Here is a 17,581-nt window from a genome sequence, read left to right on the forward strand (position 1 = left end):
GAAGACATGATTCTAAGTGAGAAAAGCACACACTATGTCTGAGAAACTGATCAGTATCATCAATGCAGATGCATATTCTAGTAAGGTTATCGGAACTTAAAGATAAAGAAAGACTCCTTTGGGCAGGTAGGCAAAAAGATCAGCCTGGCTTCTGATTCCCTCCCAGCAACAGTCAACCCCAGAAGACAATGGAGCAATAACTCTAAGATTAGAAACAAAGCAATAACCCCATGACCTAAGGATTTTATATCCAACCAAACTGTCCGTTAAACACAAAGGTGACAGAGAGTTTTGAAGTTGCACAAACTCAGGGGCCACAACTCCTGAGAGACGGTCTTGAGGAAGTCCCAGGGGGCGAACTTCAGTCAAGCAAAACCACCACAGAAGGACTAAAGGTGCTGTGGTGACAAATGGGAAGGAGAAGAGCGTAAAGGCCACCTACGCTGAGGATGCAGAGACGACACAAGTAACAAATGGGGGCAGTGGGAGAAAATGGCAAATAGGGTCCCTCTGTCCATTGTCATAGTGAGAGGATGTGATTTAAAGTTGACACATCAAGTACGGGAAGTGTGAGCAGATTACCCTGCGCAAATAAAAATACCGGGCTGGGGAGGTACAAACTATTGGGTGTAAGATTGGCTCAAGGACGTATTGTGCAACATGGGGAATATAACCAATAGTAATGACTGTAAATGGAAAGTAACCTTTAAAAATTGTGTAAAAATTTTTAAAAATGTAAATACTGAGAAATATATTATTACTGATTAAAATCAGGTTATAGAAGAAAAAGAGGCCAGGGGAAGGATCTAATACCATCACTGCCATCTAAAAAAGTAAAGAGTAAAAGTAAGTGTAATATTATATTTATAAAAGTAGCCAATAAAACAAGAATATGTACATTAAATATAAAGACTCTATACAAAGAGCAAAGAAAACAGATCGTGTAAGTGAAAGACTTTTTAAAAATATTCTAGAAGTGGAAATCCAGCATAAAGTAATGTGACAGATAAACATCAGCTGTAAAATTCAAACTAGAACCTCTAACACTTCAATTGGTACAATTACTGGAAGAACTGTAAGACCACAGCTCTGCAAAGGAGCTGGGGACCCACCTAGTACAGCCCTTCATCCTGCAGTTGAGGAAAGTGAAGACTAAAGAGATGCAACATCTTACTCAAAATCAAACAGAAACTCAAGAGTCTCTTACACCTAGAATGCAGCACCATTTTCGTTACCTGTTCTCAGAAACATTTGTTCATAAAGGATATTGTGATGATTTTTAAACCCGCCTGCCCATTCTGTGAATCCTCAGGAAGTGGTGGGGTCTGTCTCCTCCCCTAAAATGTGGGCCGACCTTAGTGACTCACTGGTAACTAATAGAATGTAGCAGAAGTTCGTCACACAGCTTCTGGAGGCACATGAGAAAAGGCTGGGTAGTTTCTGTCTCACTTGTTTTCTTGCGTCACTCACATTCGGAGCACTGAGCTGCCACGAGGCCACCATGTTGCGAGGAAGCCCAGGCCATGTGTAGATGATACAGCCGAGGTTCCAGACAATGGTCCCCTGGCCATTGAGTCATAGTTCCCCTTCTGCTTTCTGCCACTGAGTCTTCCTAGCTGCTTCCAGACACCGTGGAGCAGAGACAAGCCATTCCCACTGTACAGTGCCTGAATTCCTGACCCACAGAATCTCTGCACATAACAAAACGGTTGTTTTATGCCACTAAATTTTGGGGTGGTCTGTTACAGCAGCATGAAAATGAACACTATTTTTTCCCTACTACTAAGGACTTTTAAAAGGGGAGCCAAGAGGAAGGCCAACTAAAGCCAAAAGGCCATACTTGATTTGAGAAAAGAAATAAAACTTGTTTCTGAATTTTAACTTTCTGCAACACAGATTTTTTTTTTTTGAGGAACCAATATAAGGCAATACCAAGAGGTTTTTCATTTTTAAATGTCATGAAATTTTTCAGATGATAAACACTTGCTTAGCAGTACAGCTCTGAAGCAAATATCTAGGCAATTAATCACATGTATACAGGATTTTTTTTTCCTGTGGAGAAATTTTTTGTCGTTGAAAAATAGAGCTTTATTTTAAAACTATTTGAAAACAAAAGCAAACCAGAGGCTCCTCTGCTGTAAAGTACAATATGGCTGATTTACTTTCATAATGTAAACATTATTCTTTTTTTCTAATTTTCTTAAGCCAAGTAAACAAAGGGTGTTGAGAGCTTGTGCTGGTATCAAGTGTGTGCCTGATGACAAGCCAGCCTGGCAGTTAGACACATTCAGAGACCTGGAAAACCAAAGTGTTGTATTAAGTGCTTCTATTAGTTTCCTATGGCTGCTGTAAACAAATTACCTCAAAATTGGAGGCTTAAAACAACAAAATTGTTTTGTTTCAGTTTTGGAGGTTAGAAGCCCTAAGTCAAGGGGTTAGCATAGCCACATCCTCTCTGAAGCCTCTAGGGAGAATCCTTCCCTGCCTTTGAGACAGGCTGGGACTTGGGACCTGGCACCCTTTGCTGCAATGCTTGCACCTGGACAAACGTGGCCTGGAGCTACAAAATACAAAGAAACTATAAGGGCCTAAAAATAACTGTGTGCATGCACAGTTGGGGCAAATTCTGCACAAAGAGACCAAAAAGCCCAACTGCGACTTCTGAAGAGCCCAGAGCAAAAGCAGGGAAGGGGGTCGGGAACAAAAGCAGGGTACTGCGCATGCCCCCTGCACACACCACCACTGACGGGGTGGGCAAATCACCTAAGCCACCCCTCCCGCCTGACCCCTGTACACACCCCTACCCTCAGCCCATATGAGGAATCAGCTAATAGGGGAGCAAGGCTGCAAGGGAATCTGTTACTTATTCTCTCTCCCTCCTACGCAGCAGGGGGCCCAGCAAAGCCTTGCCTGAGTTTATTGTCTGGCCTCTGATCAATTTCCATTGATTAAGGAGGCCAAGAACCCTGATGGGTAACACCGTCTCCAGCTTCCCGTGGTGGCTACCAATCCTTGGGGTGCCTCGGCTTGTGGCTGCATCTCTGCCTCAGTCTTCACAAGGCCTTGTCCTCTCTGTGTCTGTCACCCTCCTCTTCTTATAAGGACACCCGTCATACTGAATTTAGGGCCCCTACTCCAGTTTCATCCCATCTTAACCAGATTATATCTGTAAAGACCCTCTTTCCAAATAAGGTCACACTCACCGGTACAGGGGTCAGGGTTAGGACTTGAATATATGTTTTGGGGGGACACAGTTCAACTAACAACAGTGTCCAAAACAGAGATCTAAATAAAGGGCTGTGATTGTGGGTAAGATGGGATACTTAACTGCAGGGATCCCTCTACCACTTCGTTTGAAGCCAAGAACCTGGATTTAAATGCTGACTAGCCGTGAAGCTGTGCAAAAGCCCTTTCACCTCTCCAGTCTCAGAACACTTATCCGTGAGCGGGGATTAACTGAGGCAAGTGTGGTCATAGACCAGCGACCTGGGCATCACCCTGTGAGAAATGCTGACACTCAGGCCCGACCCTGGACCAACTGAGCCATAATTTGCATTTAAGTTGGAGCTCGAGCTGCTTCTGAGGCACATTAAAGCTTGAGGAGCACTTAGCACAGTCCTTGGGGCATGATAATTTGCCAATAAATGCTAATCCCCCCTGCTCATAAACCCCACGAAGGCACTTAAATAAAAGAGCTGAGTTTACATTTAACTTAATAACTGTGGACTAAAATGAAAGAAGGGAGGAGGGTAGGCCGTTCTCAAAATCTCTCATTCAGAAAAACTTGGCTAACTAGCAACAGGCTGTTAGTGAAACACTTAACTTTTGGGACTCCTTGGAATATATCAACTTTTTTTTTTAATTTAAGGAAAGATTGCTCACACTACATGGGGAAAAGAAATCCAGAGATGGGACACAGCTCACCCACAGTTTTTAAGGTTGTGTTATCTGAAATGGGTGAATTCACGGGTTGCTGGTATGTAATTCTTATGGAAATGAAAACAATTATTTAAGTGTAAAAACATAACAAAAAGCTTGGAAGTCATGCCTCCATCTCTCAGAACGAGAAAAGAGCTGCACAAACTGAAAGTCAATGACTTTTCTTAGCTCCATGAGAGAACTGAGGTCCCAGGATAAACCACCACCCTGAAAACTGGAGAGACAGGTGAGAACAGAGAACACAGGACCACACGGCGGAAGCCTCTGCAGCCAGAAGCAGGTAGGGACACACCCATGGTACCTGCAGCAAGGTGCTGGTGGAAGCTGACGTTGGGCTAACAGTCTAAGCAAGGACCCCCATGTTTTCATGCAGTTTACCTCTGGCACTCCCACCAGGTTCTCATGGTGAAGATGGGAGAAAAAGCCCCTTGTTCAGCTGGGGTGAGGGGAGTAGCCGTTTCGAAATACGTCACAACAAATGCCAACCAACCCAGCAAGAGGAAAGACCTCAGTAAATGAGAAACAAATCCTGACTTAGGAAGGGGGGGGTTTTGTTCAAAGGGATGATTGCAAGGGGGAGAGAGAGAGGGGGGAGAGGGGGTGATGGAAACCATAAGATCTGCAAGCATCTCCAGACTTAGGCAAAAAGGGGGTTTCTTTTATAAAAGGAGTAAACAAGGTTAGGAGGACCCAGGTGTGGGGGGAGCTGGGGGAAAGGAGAACATGATCAGATAGATCAGAGGATGTTCCACTCAGAGGCCAGCCTGTTCTCAGCAGGGGCTGTCTGTAGGCTCAGGCAGAGGATGGGCAAAGTTCAGGCCCCTGGGGCAGGATGGACGTTTAACCAAAGTTTGACTAACACACATTTTGTTCCCATTGATCAGTGGGGACATAATAGTTCAGTTCATTTCAGAGGTAAAGAATGGGAATTTAGAGGGACTGTGTCTGGCCTTTTCATAAGTAATCAAGGGGCTCCTGTGAGTCTCGCCTAGTCATACGGGGCTGGGGCGGGGATGGGGAACGATGAGCCTTTTCTCTGAACACAAAGTGTGGGAGATCTCTTAACCTTCACTGTTTTCCAGGAGCATAGAGTTCGGGTAACAGTCAGCACTGTCAGCAGTAAGCGCTTCCAGGACAATCTAAGACTCTTCACTTAGGAACTTCCCTGTTGGTCCAGTGGTTAAGACTGCGCCTTCTAATGCAAGGGGTGCAGGTTTGATATCTGGTTGGGGAGCTAAGATCCCACATGCCTTGCAGTCAAAAAACCAAAACAGAAAATAGAAGCAATATTGTAACAAATTCAATAGAGACTTTAAAAATGGTCCATGTCAAAAAAAAAGAGAGAGAAGAAAAAATAAGACTCTTCACTTATTTCTCCTTTGACTCTTCCTTTCTTTACTTTGATTTGAGCTTCTGACCCTTACCCTTGTCCTTCTCTCTGAAGAACTTTTAAATATTTCTTGCAAGGCAGGTCTACTGGTGACAAATTTTCTCAGTTTTTCTTTATCTGAGGAGGTCTGTATTTCTCCTTTACTTTCAAAGGATAATTGTGCTGGGTACAAAACTCTAGGTCAGTGTATTTTTTTCTTTCAAAACTCTGAACATTTCACCCCACTGTCTTCTACCTTGCATGGCTTCTAGTGAGAAGTCTGATGTGATGCTGACCTTTGTTTCTCCACCGGTAAGTTCAGGCAGTGTGCAATGCCGAGACTTTTATAATTATAAAGTAGAGAAAGGAAGTGTGTGTGTCCCTCATTGGTTCAGTGCATCCTCAGAAATAATCCCCAGTAATTTGAGTGGCTTTGATGCACTTTTTTTTCCAGGTTTTTTTCCCCCCCGGGGGCAGCAAAAATATATGGCTTGAGTGCGATAAATGCCATCCTCCTTTAAAAGTTCCATAATTATCTTAAAACCAACCCCAATATACATACAATCTAAATGAAACAGATTACTTGCTTTGTGAGCAGCTTCAGACTAAATTCCCCAGCTTACTCCTTCAATTCTAGACCCTTCTATGTAATATGTAGCTATTGTTCAGAGATAAATATAAACACACAAATATGCTTTTAGAAACAAAAACTAGATTGCAACCCGCACACTCTTCTACAACTTTCTTTTCTCACGTAATGGCCATAATTATACTAAGGGCATATTTGCGAATCAGTCCATATAGATCTGTACTGTGCTACATTTGTGGATGCATCACAAACTTTTTGTTCTTTAAAATTTAGATTGTTTTCAATTGCCTGCCATCCAAACAATACACAATGAATATTCTTGTACACTGTTATATCACATAGATTGTGCTGTTACATCCGTGGGACAAATTCTGGGAAGTAAGATTGCTGGGTCATGGGATATAAAAGTTAAAATGCGGGTAGACATGGCCAAATTACACTCTAAAAAGGTTGTAATAAACTATTACTGACAGTATATACAGGTGTTTGTCTTAACTCCTCTCCCCTTCATCTTAACACTTTATTAGTAATTGTTTAAATAATTGTCAGTCTTACAAGAAAACACACACACACTTGTTATTACATTTAAATTTGCATTTCTCAAGTAATTAGAGATATTTAGATTCTTTTACCAGTGTTTTTTTTTTGGATCAGTTGTATTTGTTCTGTATATTGCTTGTTTATATCTTTTGCTTATTTTTCTATTGAGTTGTCTTTCTCTTACTGATTATTAGAAACTCTTTCTATACTAGAGATATTAAAGCCCTGCTTGCTAAATATTGCAAACATTTCCTCCCAAAGTTTTGTCTTTTATTTACGTACACATATATATTAACCTATTCATTTACACCACTGTTTCTCAAACTGTCGTTGATGGAGTGCCTGTAAGATAATCATGTGGGGTGCTCACTAAAAATGGAGATTCTGGGGCGCAAGCACTCTATGAGAATCTCTTGGAAAAGGACACAGGATTTTGTATTTAAAACAAATATCTAGATGGTAGAACTATTGTTTCATAGTCACTTATTTTTATGACTTAGATAATTATTAAATACATGACATTTTATGTTTTTGCATATATTTAGTCTTCAATCCATCTTAATTTGCTTCCTGTTATGATGCAAAAATCTAAATTAACTGTATTTTTTAATGTCTTTAATTATGCCAGCATTTATTAATAAACCATTCTTTTCCCACTAAATTAAAGCATCACCCTTATATTAGATTGTAGACTTTCTCACATTTCCATACTTTTAAAAAGACACATCCCTTTATTCTTTTTGTAAAATATTATGTATTTATAATAGAGAATTTGTGACATGCAGAATAATAAAAAATTTTAAAAATCCAGCTGTAGTAGATTGAATAGTATCTCTCCAAAATTCATGTCTACCTGCACATGTAACATTTGGAAATTGGGTCTTTGCAGATGTAATTAAGATGAGATCATACAGGATTAGGGTGGGTCCTAATTAAAGAATTAGTATCTATACAAGAAGAGGACAGATGGACAGTGAATGCCATGTGAAGATAGAGGCTGAGATTGGAAGCCACAGAACATCAAGGAAAGCCAAGGCTTACCCACAACCACCAGAAGGTACGACAGGGGCATGGAACGGATCCTCCCTCAGAGCTTCCAAAAGAACCAACCTTGTCGCATCTTGATTTTGGACTGCTGGACCCCAGAGCTGCAAGTGAATAAGTTTCTGTTGTTTTATGCCATGAGTTTGTGGTCCTCTAGGAAAACAATATACCAACTAATCAGAAACAACGAGCTTTAACATTAGATGGTCCTCATTACAGATGTTGTGTACGTATGTATATATACATGTGTACATGTAATAGATTGACAGAAATACTTCCAGTATAATGAGGTAATTCTGTACATTCTGCATTATTAAACATTATTTTACTTGAATTTATCTGAAGAAAAAGAATAGATTTGTCCTATTAGTCCAGTGATGGTTTTTCCTATTTCTGTGCTAATATCTTGGTGTTTAATTTTTTATAGGACAAACGCTTATCACTCTTCTTTTTCAAGGTCTTTTTTTTTTTTTTTGGCCTCACCGCACAGCTTGTGGGATCTTACTTTCCCGATCAGGGATCAAACCCAGGGCCCTGGGCAGTGAAAGCGTGGAGTCCTAACCACTGGACCGCTAAGGAGTTCCCTTCAAGGTTTTCTTCATCATTTACAACCATGTGATCTTCCCTTCAAAATTTAAAATTAGTCAGTTCTAACTTATCCTCAAGAGAATCTGGAATTCTGATGGCAATTGTGCTAATTTGCAAATTTGGCTTGGGAAGAATTGGCATATTTTTGGTACTGATTTCTCATCCACAGATATGGCAGGTTTTTCTTTTTTTCTGGTCTTGTTTCCGCCTTTCAGCAAAGGGCAAGGGATTTCATCATCAGGATCTTGTAACTCGTTAAACTTTATTCCCAATTATTTTATAGTTTTTGACGCTGTTGCAGATAAAATATTTTTATTTTTAATAGGTTATTGCTTTTTCAAAAGGAAAATTGCTAGTTTTTCCTCTGCTTCAGACTCTCTTGAGTTTTAAGCCTTTTACTGAACTCAGATTTAAAACGGAGGCATGAGTTTTCGCACTTGGCCGCTGAAGCCCTACATAAGCACTGGCTTCCATGTATCTCAGTCCCCTTTGTACCCTGTGAGCTTCACAACCACGTCATAAAGCGTGGTGTCTGGTGTCTCCACTGCGCAAATGAGGGAGCTCAGCTCAGAGAGGCAAGTGATCTGCCCAGGGTCTCTCTCACACCATTTTGGCCTACCTGACAAAACCAGTTCCTAGGATACAATGCAGTCAGGAAGTTGGTACCGAGGCACGATTTCATTCGCACCAAAACGGGAAAGTTCCATGCTTACGGTGTCAGCATCTTACCAGAAAGCAAAACTGCTCTGGTGAGGAGGCGAAGGACTCCCGCGCCCGCGCGGCAAGCCGGCTTGAGGCTGGCGGAAAAAGCCGAGCGCGTTCGGAAGCGCTCGCCACGCCTTCCGCAGGGAGCGTCAGGGGGCGGGGCTCGCGTGACGGCGCGTTGCGCGCGGGGCCTTGTGGGAGGGGCGGCCGGTGCAGCCGCGGCTGCCATCTTAGCAATTCCTGGCGTTGCGGCCTTGTCGTTGGCGGCGGCCTTCGTGGCGGCCGTCGGCCTCAGGGGGAGGCAGAAAGTCAGCTCGCTGATAGCTCTCCTTCCCCCAGCCTCGACAAGATTGCCAGCCCGCTTCCGGAAGCGGAGGCGAGGACAGCCGGGCACGTGCGGGGCCCGAAGCCAGCGGTTAGTCCCAGCGTCGCCCGGAAGGATGGGCCGGTCTCGGAGCCGGAGCTCGTCCCGCTCCAAACACACCAAGAGCAGCAAACACAACAAGAAGCGGAGCCGGTCCCGGTCGCGGTCTCGGGACAAGGAGCGCGTGCGAAAGCGCTCCAAGTCCCGGGAAAGTAAACGGAACCGGCGGCGGGAGTCGCGGTCCCGCTCGCGCTCCACCAACACGGCCGTGTCCCGGCGCGAGCGGGACCGGGAGCGCGCCTCGTCTCCGCCCGATCGCATCGACATCTTCGGGCGCACGGTGAGCAAGCGCAGCAGCCTGGACGAGAAGCAGAAGCGAGAGGAGGAGGAGAAGAAAGCAGAGTTCGAGCGGCAAAGAAAAATGTGAGTGCCCGCGGGGGGAGGGGCCGGGAGCCGGGGAGGCGGCGGGTGCGGGGTGGCGGGGAGGGGGAGCTGCTTGGCCCTGGGGCGAGTGAAGGAGGTTAGCGGGGTCGCAGGGACCGGCCCCGAGCGGCTGCAACCCTGGCCTATGGAAAGCCTGGGGCAGGACAGACCCACGAGTTGGCTGGGAAGGGCAGTAGTGGAGATGGAGCTGGAAGGGCTTGGAGCAGGGCAAGCATTTTGGCGCGAGAGGAGGAGGAGCGTCCCGGAAGTAGAGGGTGGAGTTCCGTGTGGGGTTGGAGCAGGCTGGCCCCGGAAAGTGGACGGAGGACGTTGGGGGGCCCCTGCAGAAGAGCGTTCTTGCCTTGCACCCTAAACGCGGGACGGGGATTCTCGGAGGTGAACCGCTTCAGGTGGTTGAAACGTACACGCACCCAATATAAGTCCTTATACTTTAGTGTACTCCTGCTGGTAGAGACGTCGCGGTCGCTTTTCCTGTCTTGGGCCTGCTCTTTTTGTTTTCTGAGGTGTAAAAACAGAATGCGCGCAGCTTAGGTGTGCAGTGAGGTAAATGAATCTTGACGCTTGAGTTCACCTGTGTAACCAATCGAAGCCTGCTCCGTCTTTTCACTCTTTACTAGTTATGGGCTGTAGGTCTCCGTAGCACACTTCGGTGCAAGACTGTAACTCGTTTCCCTTTTTGGTGTATACGTGCTGTTCAGAAGATAGAATATTCGCTTTTACTTTTGCATTGATCATATGCAGAAGAGTCACCTCTCAAGTACCTTTTGGTCTAAGAGTAGGTGCAAATGATTCCAAACGAATGAAATTTTGGTTTTAAAGTGTAGAGTTGTGTTTTGGTTCAAGACCCTGGTACTCTGATGCGCTGGGTATTCTTTCCCAAAGCCACGTTGAAAGGTAGAGAGATTTGCTAATTCTCCCTGTTTAACCAGCCATCTTCCTCAGTTCTTCAGTGCATGTTTAGAAAGTGCTCATAAGGCAGGAGAGTTACTGAATATAGAATTTTCCTGAGACAGATTTATGAGTGCTGAACCGTGTAGGCGTTTTCAGTCTCTGCAGTGTAGTTTGTGTTATGTTCCAGCAAAGCTTGTTTCTGAAAGGAAATCATTAAGAGGTAGGGGACTGGAAAACTAACTATTATTACTGGAGGAAGCAGTACCTGGAGATCTCTTTCACTGCGTTTCTTTAAAACATGCACAACGCTTGCATTTTTCCTTTACTTAGAACTATCGGTGGGAAGTATGAACACCGAGTACGAATAATTGTGTCACAAGAAACCGTGATTATATAGAATCCCGTTTTTTTGGTCTGGAACAAGATCCTTAACTGTGAAGATGTAGCTCTCAAATAACTGTCAACAGATGAACATTTAAAAAAATTAGCTAAGATAATTCTGAGATAGTATTTCCATGTGAAAACAAAGGATACCTCCAAAGAGTAATGATTTGCCATTCATTAGAGAGCCGAAACTTACGGGGAAGAGTGAAAGGAAACTTGGTATCCAAGGAATAGATAGAAGCATTTAGCAAGCTACACACGAATAGCAGAGAAGAAATCCAGGGATGAAATGAGAAAATAGAGCAGTTACATTGCCCCAAGTTGATAGAGGAAGCACATGGCCGTTAGCATTTATGAAGGGAGGAGGGGGCAGAGCTAGCAGCCACCTGTTCACTGAATCCCTGCGTGTCGTGCAGTAGGCACTACTTAGTACGCTCTAATGCCTAATAATACAGAGGAGACGATTGAAAGATATAGGTTTTGCAGTCATGGGAATGGGCAGAAGTAGTTGTTTATTTACAAATCCTGTTGGTTAGTTCATTCACCGGATACTTATGGAGCATCTTAATAAGTGCCAGACACTATGCTAGGAGCTGTTACTCTGAAGATGATTGACCCCTCCAAGGTCTCCATCTAGCTTGAAGACAGGTAGGTAGATAATAATACAGTGTGGTAAATTCAGTGATAGTGATGTGACTGTAAAAAGGAAGCATCCTGGATGGGTAAACACCTTAGTGCTCCTCAGGAGTGAGTGGCAGGTAAAAATAGGATTCTGTCAGGCTAAGCATAGGAGGATACTTGTGGACCAAGGGAGGGAGCCCCCTCCACCCCTGCCAGAATAAAGGGAGGGGTGCAGTATGGTCTTAGGTGGAGTAAAGAGGTGAATATTGACTGGCACATGCATTTCTGTAAGTATTCAAGTCATGGAGTGGCTGGAGAGGTAGATAGAGGCAGGGAATCATGGGAAGGGTCTTGCCATATTAAGGAGCTTGGATTTCATCATAGAAACCAGAAGGGTTTTAAGCAGGCAAATGGCGTGGGATTGTAGGTTTGGTTTTCAATGGAGCATGTACTGCTGTGTAGGATAGAAAGTTACAGTAAGTCCACATAGGAGTAGTGAGGGAGCAGTTGTTGGAATGGAAGAGAGGGGCAGATTTAAGAAGCATTTAGGGCAAACAAAATTGGATGTGAAATATAGGGGAAATAAAGCATTGTTTTGGCTCTCATGTTTATATTGTGGCTATTACATCTCAGCCACCAAATGTTTAAGTGACTGCTGTGGGTCAAACACTAGTTAAAATGTCAGAAACCTGCACTTGGCACTTCCAGTGTAGGCACTCGATTTTGGACATAGTGAGTTCATCCACGGTTGACACGGGAGACTGAAGCCTGGGGGAAACCTTGAGAGTAGATAGAATGGCCCAGGCAGAGAGTGGAGGGAGAAGAGCAGTTGATTCATGGGACTGAAAGAACCTTAGGGAATGTCTGGATGTACAGTTGGACAAAGGGAGACAAGTGTGTGGTGTAGTAGATAGCAGAGAACGTAACAGAAGAACACGCACTGTCAAGTGTACCTTCTAGAGGTCCAGTGTGAGATGGAGAGAGACAGCAAAATTAAAATCTCTTGGGCTTAACCGATTAGAAAGTCTCCTTAAGGTTGGAAACCAGATTGTTTTGCCGTTTACAATTCTGAGGCCTTGAATAAACTACCTGCCTGTGAGCTTGATTTCTTATCTGTAAAATGGAGATACCTGTCTCGCTTATTGTGAAGATTAAAAGTACTTAGGTGATACTTGGCATGTATGTAATGAGACTCAGTAAATAATGTTATTTAATGTAATTTTTTTACATGTAGGCAGATTGAACCTGGTGATTTTAAGAAGTGATCTTACAAGTTACGATCTTGATGCAGTAAAAGGCAGACCTTAAAATTAAAAAAAATTTTTTTTCCTCACTGTTGAAAAGTTCATTCCTGTGGTTGAAAATTCAGTTCAAAAGATTTCCTTCTCCTTATGTCCCAGTCATTCAGTGTTGCTCTCTCTTTCCTCCTCTGCACCCTTATCATTTTTCCTATGTATTATTTTGAGACGCTTTATGCCTGTTGTGATAACTGTTGGAAAAAATGAGTGGCTGAAAATGACTTGCAGCAGATCAGGATAATATTAATGGCATAGTAACTTACTGTAGCCTGTGGTATCTAGGTTCACATATACTTGATGTTCAATTGCATGGCATATCGAGAGCCTCCTAAATCCGAGTGTCTAAAGTGAACTGGGATCTGTATGAGTGATTCTTAGAAGAATGCTCATTGTGAGAGCAAAGTCCTTATATTGGAACTACGTACCTCAGGGAGGTTAGGGCTTTGAGACAAAACATTAGGGCATAAGATCAAGCTGATGTTGGTAAGAATTTTATCAATTTTTTAGGTAATTATTTTGGTAGCTAAATTTTTGTGCATACCTTTGCCTTTAATGTTTGTCGTGGAGAAACAGTGCAGGGTAGTAGCATGCTTAAGATCGTTATCTTTGGAGTTGCCTAGGTTGAGGGTCACCTCTCAGTCACCTGTTTAGCCTCAGGAGCCATCAGAGATGCACATTATGCTGTGGAGTATAAAGCTTTTGGCAGTGTAGTTAGTTGGTGTCTATTCAGTACTGAGTAAATACCTTTTGCTAATATTATGAAGCAGTTCCTAGAAGGACACTACTAGGGTTGAGTTTGTACATTTTAAAGACTTAAAAATAATATTAACCAATGCTCTGTACAAAGTCACACTCGCATTTAACGATGGGCCCTTGCTGTTTGTTTTAATAGTTGCCATTTTAAAGTTGATTGTGATTAGTGTTATGAGAGCATGGAGAAAATGAGGACCTACTCTTATCTATTGAAAAACTTCAAGGTTTTCATTCAACCCTTTCATCAGCGTCAGATTGTTTGTTTGGTTGCGTTGGGTCTTCGCTGCTGCACGTGGGCTTTCTCTAGTTGCGACGAGCAGGGGCCACTCTTCCTTGTGGCACGCAGGCTTCTCATTGCAGTGGACTCTCCCGTTGCGGAGCACGGGCTCCAGGCATGCGGGCTTCAGTAGTTGTGGCACGTGGGCTCAGTAGTTGTGGCGCACAGGCTGAGTTGCTCCATGGCATGTGGGATCTTCCCGGAACAGGGCTCAAACCCGTGTCCCCTGCATTGGCAGGCGGACTCCCAACCACTGCACCATCAGAGAAGCCCTCACAGATTCTTAGCAAGGGGATGGATTCAGCAGAGGAGCCTGAGGAAAAGATTAGAGAGAGAAAAGAATATCAAGAGAGTGAGAACTCCTATGGCAACAGTTTTAAGGAACGGCTAGGCAGTCATTTTAGGTGAAGGATCTTTCCTAAGATACTAATGGCAAAAATGGGTTGTTGGGTTTTTTTTCTTTTCTGAGAAAGTTTCAGGGCTTCTTAGGAAAGTTAGCTCAGTTGCTGCCTTATCATTGATTATGATAATAAGTTTGTCATCAATAAGAATGAACTTTTTAAAATTTTAAGAGCCACCTATCCCTCCCACCCTCCTTCGGCTAACTGGTAGAGGAAGGCTATGTTGTACTAAGTTTCATTCAATTCTATACCTTATATGTTTGTGCTTTTGTGGGAAAAGACAAGACAAATGAAGAAAAACACAGGAATACAGAGATTGCTGAGACATGCGGAGAATTTTTACTTATCATGTATGTTAATACTTATATTTAGCTGTAGAACAGAGTCGCAGAAGTATAGGCTCTATTAGTAGGTATTAGTGGGGTTCAGGTTTCTAGCACAGCATCTAGTGCATAGTACATTGTTCAGTACAGACTTGTCGTATCTCTGAAGTGCTTAATTCTCTTGTTCGTGTGCCCTTGGTTTTCTGGATCCAAGTGTGTGGGGGGAAGGGGATTAAAGCAATATCCGGCTCTTAACTTTTTCAGCACTGGATCCAAAAATTGATTTAAATTTTTTTCTGAGTGCTGAAGTAGCAATTTTAACCTTACTGAAAATAACAGCGACAGCAAAAATTATATCCTTGATCATGCTTGTAGGGGAACAGCTCTGCTCTGGTGCCCTGACCTTGCCTGTGTCCTTGTGTAGGGCGCAGCAGCAAGGCTTAATTACAGTCCTGGGGGTGTGCCGTGGTGCCTTCAGGAACAAAGGGGGATGAGCAGCCTTGTAAGAAACTCCACTAGGCCATTTCTCATCCTCTGGGTTTCAGTTGAGCTTGGGAGTTTCCGCTTGCCCTCCCCTTTAGGCTGGAAAACTGCTGAGCTGTACTTAGAACGGACTCCTTAGCAGCAGCCACCTGTTGCCTACATTGCTTGTCACCCTGTACGGCCTGTCACCTGGCCTCTCTGGTTTGGTGTCCATCAGTGGGAGCAGAGACACAGGGAGCTGACAGCATGCTGATCTGGCTCCTGCTGTAAATAAGGAACTGGATTGGTTTGAGCTCTTTTCTCCTTGCTGACCAGATCTGTGGAGGTGTGGTCCCACTGGCCATTGTGCCATATTGCTGTCCTCTAGGGACTGTTTGCCTGACAGAAACCCTGAGCATGTGTCAGGTCTCTTCCACCTTTACCAAATTCCTGAGTTAATTAGGCAGCTTTTCTACTGATAAACAAACCCAAAGCCTTATCCAATTCTTTTCCCTCATCTTTTACTTTGTGTGGAAAGTTTTAACTGGAACTTGGTTTACAGTGTTGTGCTTTAAGAGTTGTACCATTTTTGAAATTTTAAAATGAGGTTTCTTTGTAGACGTCGCTACATTTACTAATTTTATAAGAACCAACTAACAGAAGAAAGTGTGGGGCGGGGTGTGTACGCTTCTGAAACTTCGTGTCGTGAAAGCTTTCCAATTCAGCAAAATAGGGTATTAATCCTCATACAGCTGTCATCCAGGTTCAGCAGTTGTTAGCTTGCTTGTTTCATTTCATATTTCTGTCTTTCTCTTTGGATGAAGTAGAGAAACAATATTTTTATGTTTGGAATGTAGTTTAATTTCCATTGAAATAGCTGCCTGATGGCTTTTAGGTATTCCTGGCCATTCTAGCGTTGGGGTGGATATCTCTTCTCTTTTACTAGGCTGCTATAGCTAAAGGCTTATTGAAACTACCCTAATACTATATTTCATTCAAAGTTAAAAAAGGAAAAGGAGTATAGATAGAGAGTACATGTTAGGCTTTTGTGGGGGGGGTTTTCCCCCAGTGAAAATCACCAATAATTTAGTGTTGGGGAAGAGATATTTAAGAAACAAGAATGGTTATTGCAGATATCTAGAACCTAACAGAAATTATGACTTCTCAAGTAGTTGCTATCTCGCTGACAGAAGTATGTAGGGATTATAAATGCAGAAACAGATATGAATCAGAATATTAGATACATTGGTGTCAGTATGGTAACACTGTGAATAAATAACAGGAGTTGAGAATGAAAGCACTTCAGTGGGAATTGAATCACCCCCCAGAGTAGAGTTGGGTTGAAGTGGATTGGGTATTTAAAGGTCACTTAGAAACTGTAAAGCCTTTACTAAACAGATAAATTGAATGACTCATACATATGTATGAGTCATCAAAAGATGGAAGGGTTACAGATTTTGTTTAATTTTGTGGATTGTGAGAAATATGCAGCATTAATAGATTGACCTCTTAGGATTTAGGTATACTTCCAGAGTCTCTGCATTCATTCCAGCACAAATTATTGTCTCAAGTAATGCCGTTCAAGAGAAATACAGTGTGAGCCACATTAAAAAGGAACTAGTGAAATTAATTTTAATATATTCCCAGTCTGTCTCAAAATACTGTCATTTTAACATGTAATCAAATAAAAGTACATGAGATCTTCTATATCTTTTCTTCTTACTAATCTTCAATTCAAACCAGACATATCTGGCTAGTGGCTATCATATTGGAGATCATTGGTATAAAATGTGCAAGGTTTCCACCATAGTGCCATGATAAATGTCAATATTTTCAGCACAGAATTTCATTTTGAGTGAATAAGTTCATTTATAATACCTAAATGGGGTTAAAATAATTAAACGATATCATGCTTCATTGAACTTTTTAGAAGTGATTCTAATATATTTCATCCACTTTCCCATATCTAGAAGAGCTTTGAATTGAAAGTCAGTTAACAAAAGAAAAGGTGCAGTAAAGGGCAAAAGTTTAGAACCTGAATAAGTTTGCCTGTATTTTTGCTAAAAACCACAGTATGTTGCTTTAGCAGTCTGAATCTCTTTGAGTCTGTCTTTATTCTGATCTTGCTTGGGATGGGGGAGGGGAGAATGAATTTAGCTGGTCTGAACTGCTTGCTACATAATAGTTTCTCCTGACTTGTCTGTAGCTCAACCCTTAGACTGAATGGATTGACAGAGGAGCAAATCATATATTTAATAGCTTGTCTTTTCCTTATGAAGCTGGTAACGAAAGTAGATTTCCTGTTTCAGATTCACTCTACAGTTCCTAAAACTACTGCATTAATAAGCTGTTTGTGTACACTAGTCTTTTTGTATTTACTTTAGAAAGTGACAAAACCATGATTTTATATTTATTTGAATTTCTGTATCACTTAATCTTTTGGTATCTATCATTTCCTTGAATGTTACATGAAAATGAGTTGTAAAATCTTAGAAATATGTAAGCAGACTCAGTGTTTTACAGACTCACAACTAGTTCTATTTCAGTTCTTAGGTTTATTTCTTACATTATCTAAGTCCTTTCCCCACT

The 17,581-nt window shown here is 42.6% G+C and overlaps 1 protein-coding gene across 2 annotated transcripts in view; it reads left to right on the forward strand.

Moving 5' to 3' along the window:
• Nucleotides 1–8,960: 8,960 nt before the first annotated feature.
• ARGLU1 (arginine and glutamate rich 1) overlaps nt 8,961–17,581 on the forward strand; it is a 25,234-nt gene continuing 16,613 nt past the window's right edge. The window contains exon 1 of one of the 2 annotated variants that reach the window (XR_010936938.1): nt 8,961–9,561. Coding sequence is in view for 1 of the 2 variants with exons in the window: in XM_067713397.1 (XP_067569498.1) it covers nt 9,215–9,561 (347 nt within the window). In the remaining variant the exon portion in view is untranslated. The remainder of the gene's footprint in view (nt 9,562–17,581) is intronic. The other variant, XM_067713397.1, reaches the window with a different exon arrangement.

This window comes from Pseudorca crassidens, chromosome 18, assembly GCF_039906515.1.
Source record: "Pseudorca crassidens isolate mPseCra1 chromosome 18, mPseCra1.hap1, whole genome shotgun sequence".
Taxonomy (NCBI): Eukaryota; Metazoa; Chordata; class Mammalia; order Artiodactyla; family Delphinidae; genus Pseudorca; species Pseudorca crassidens.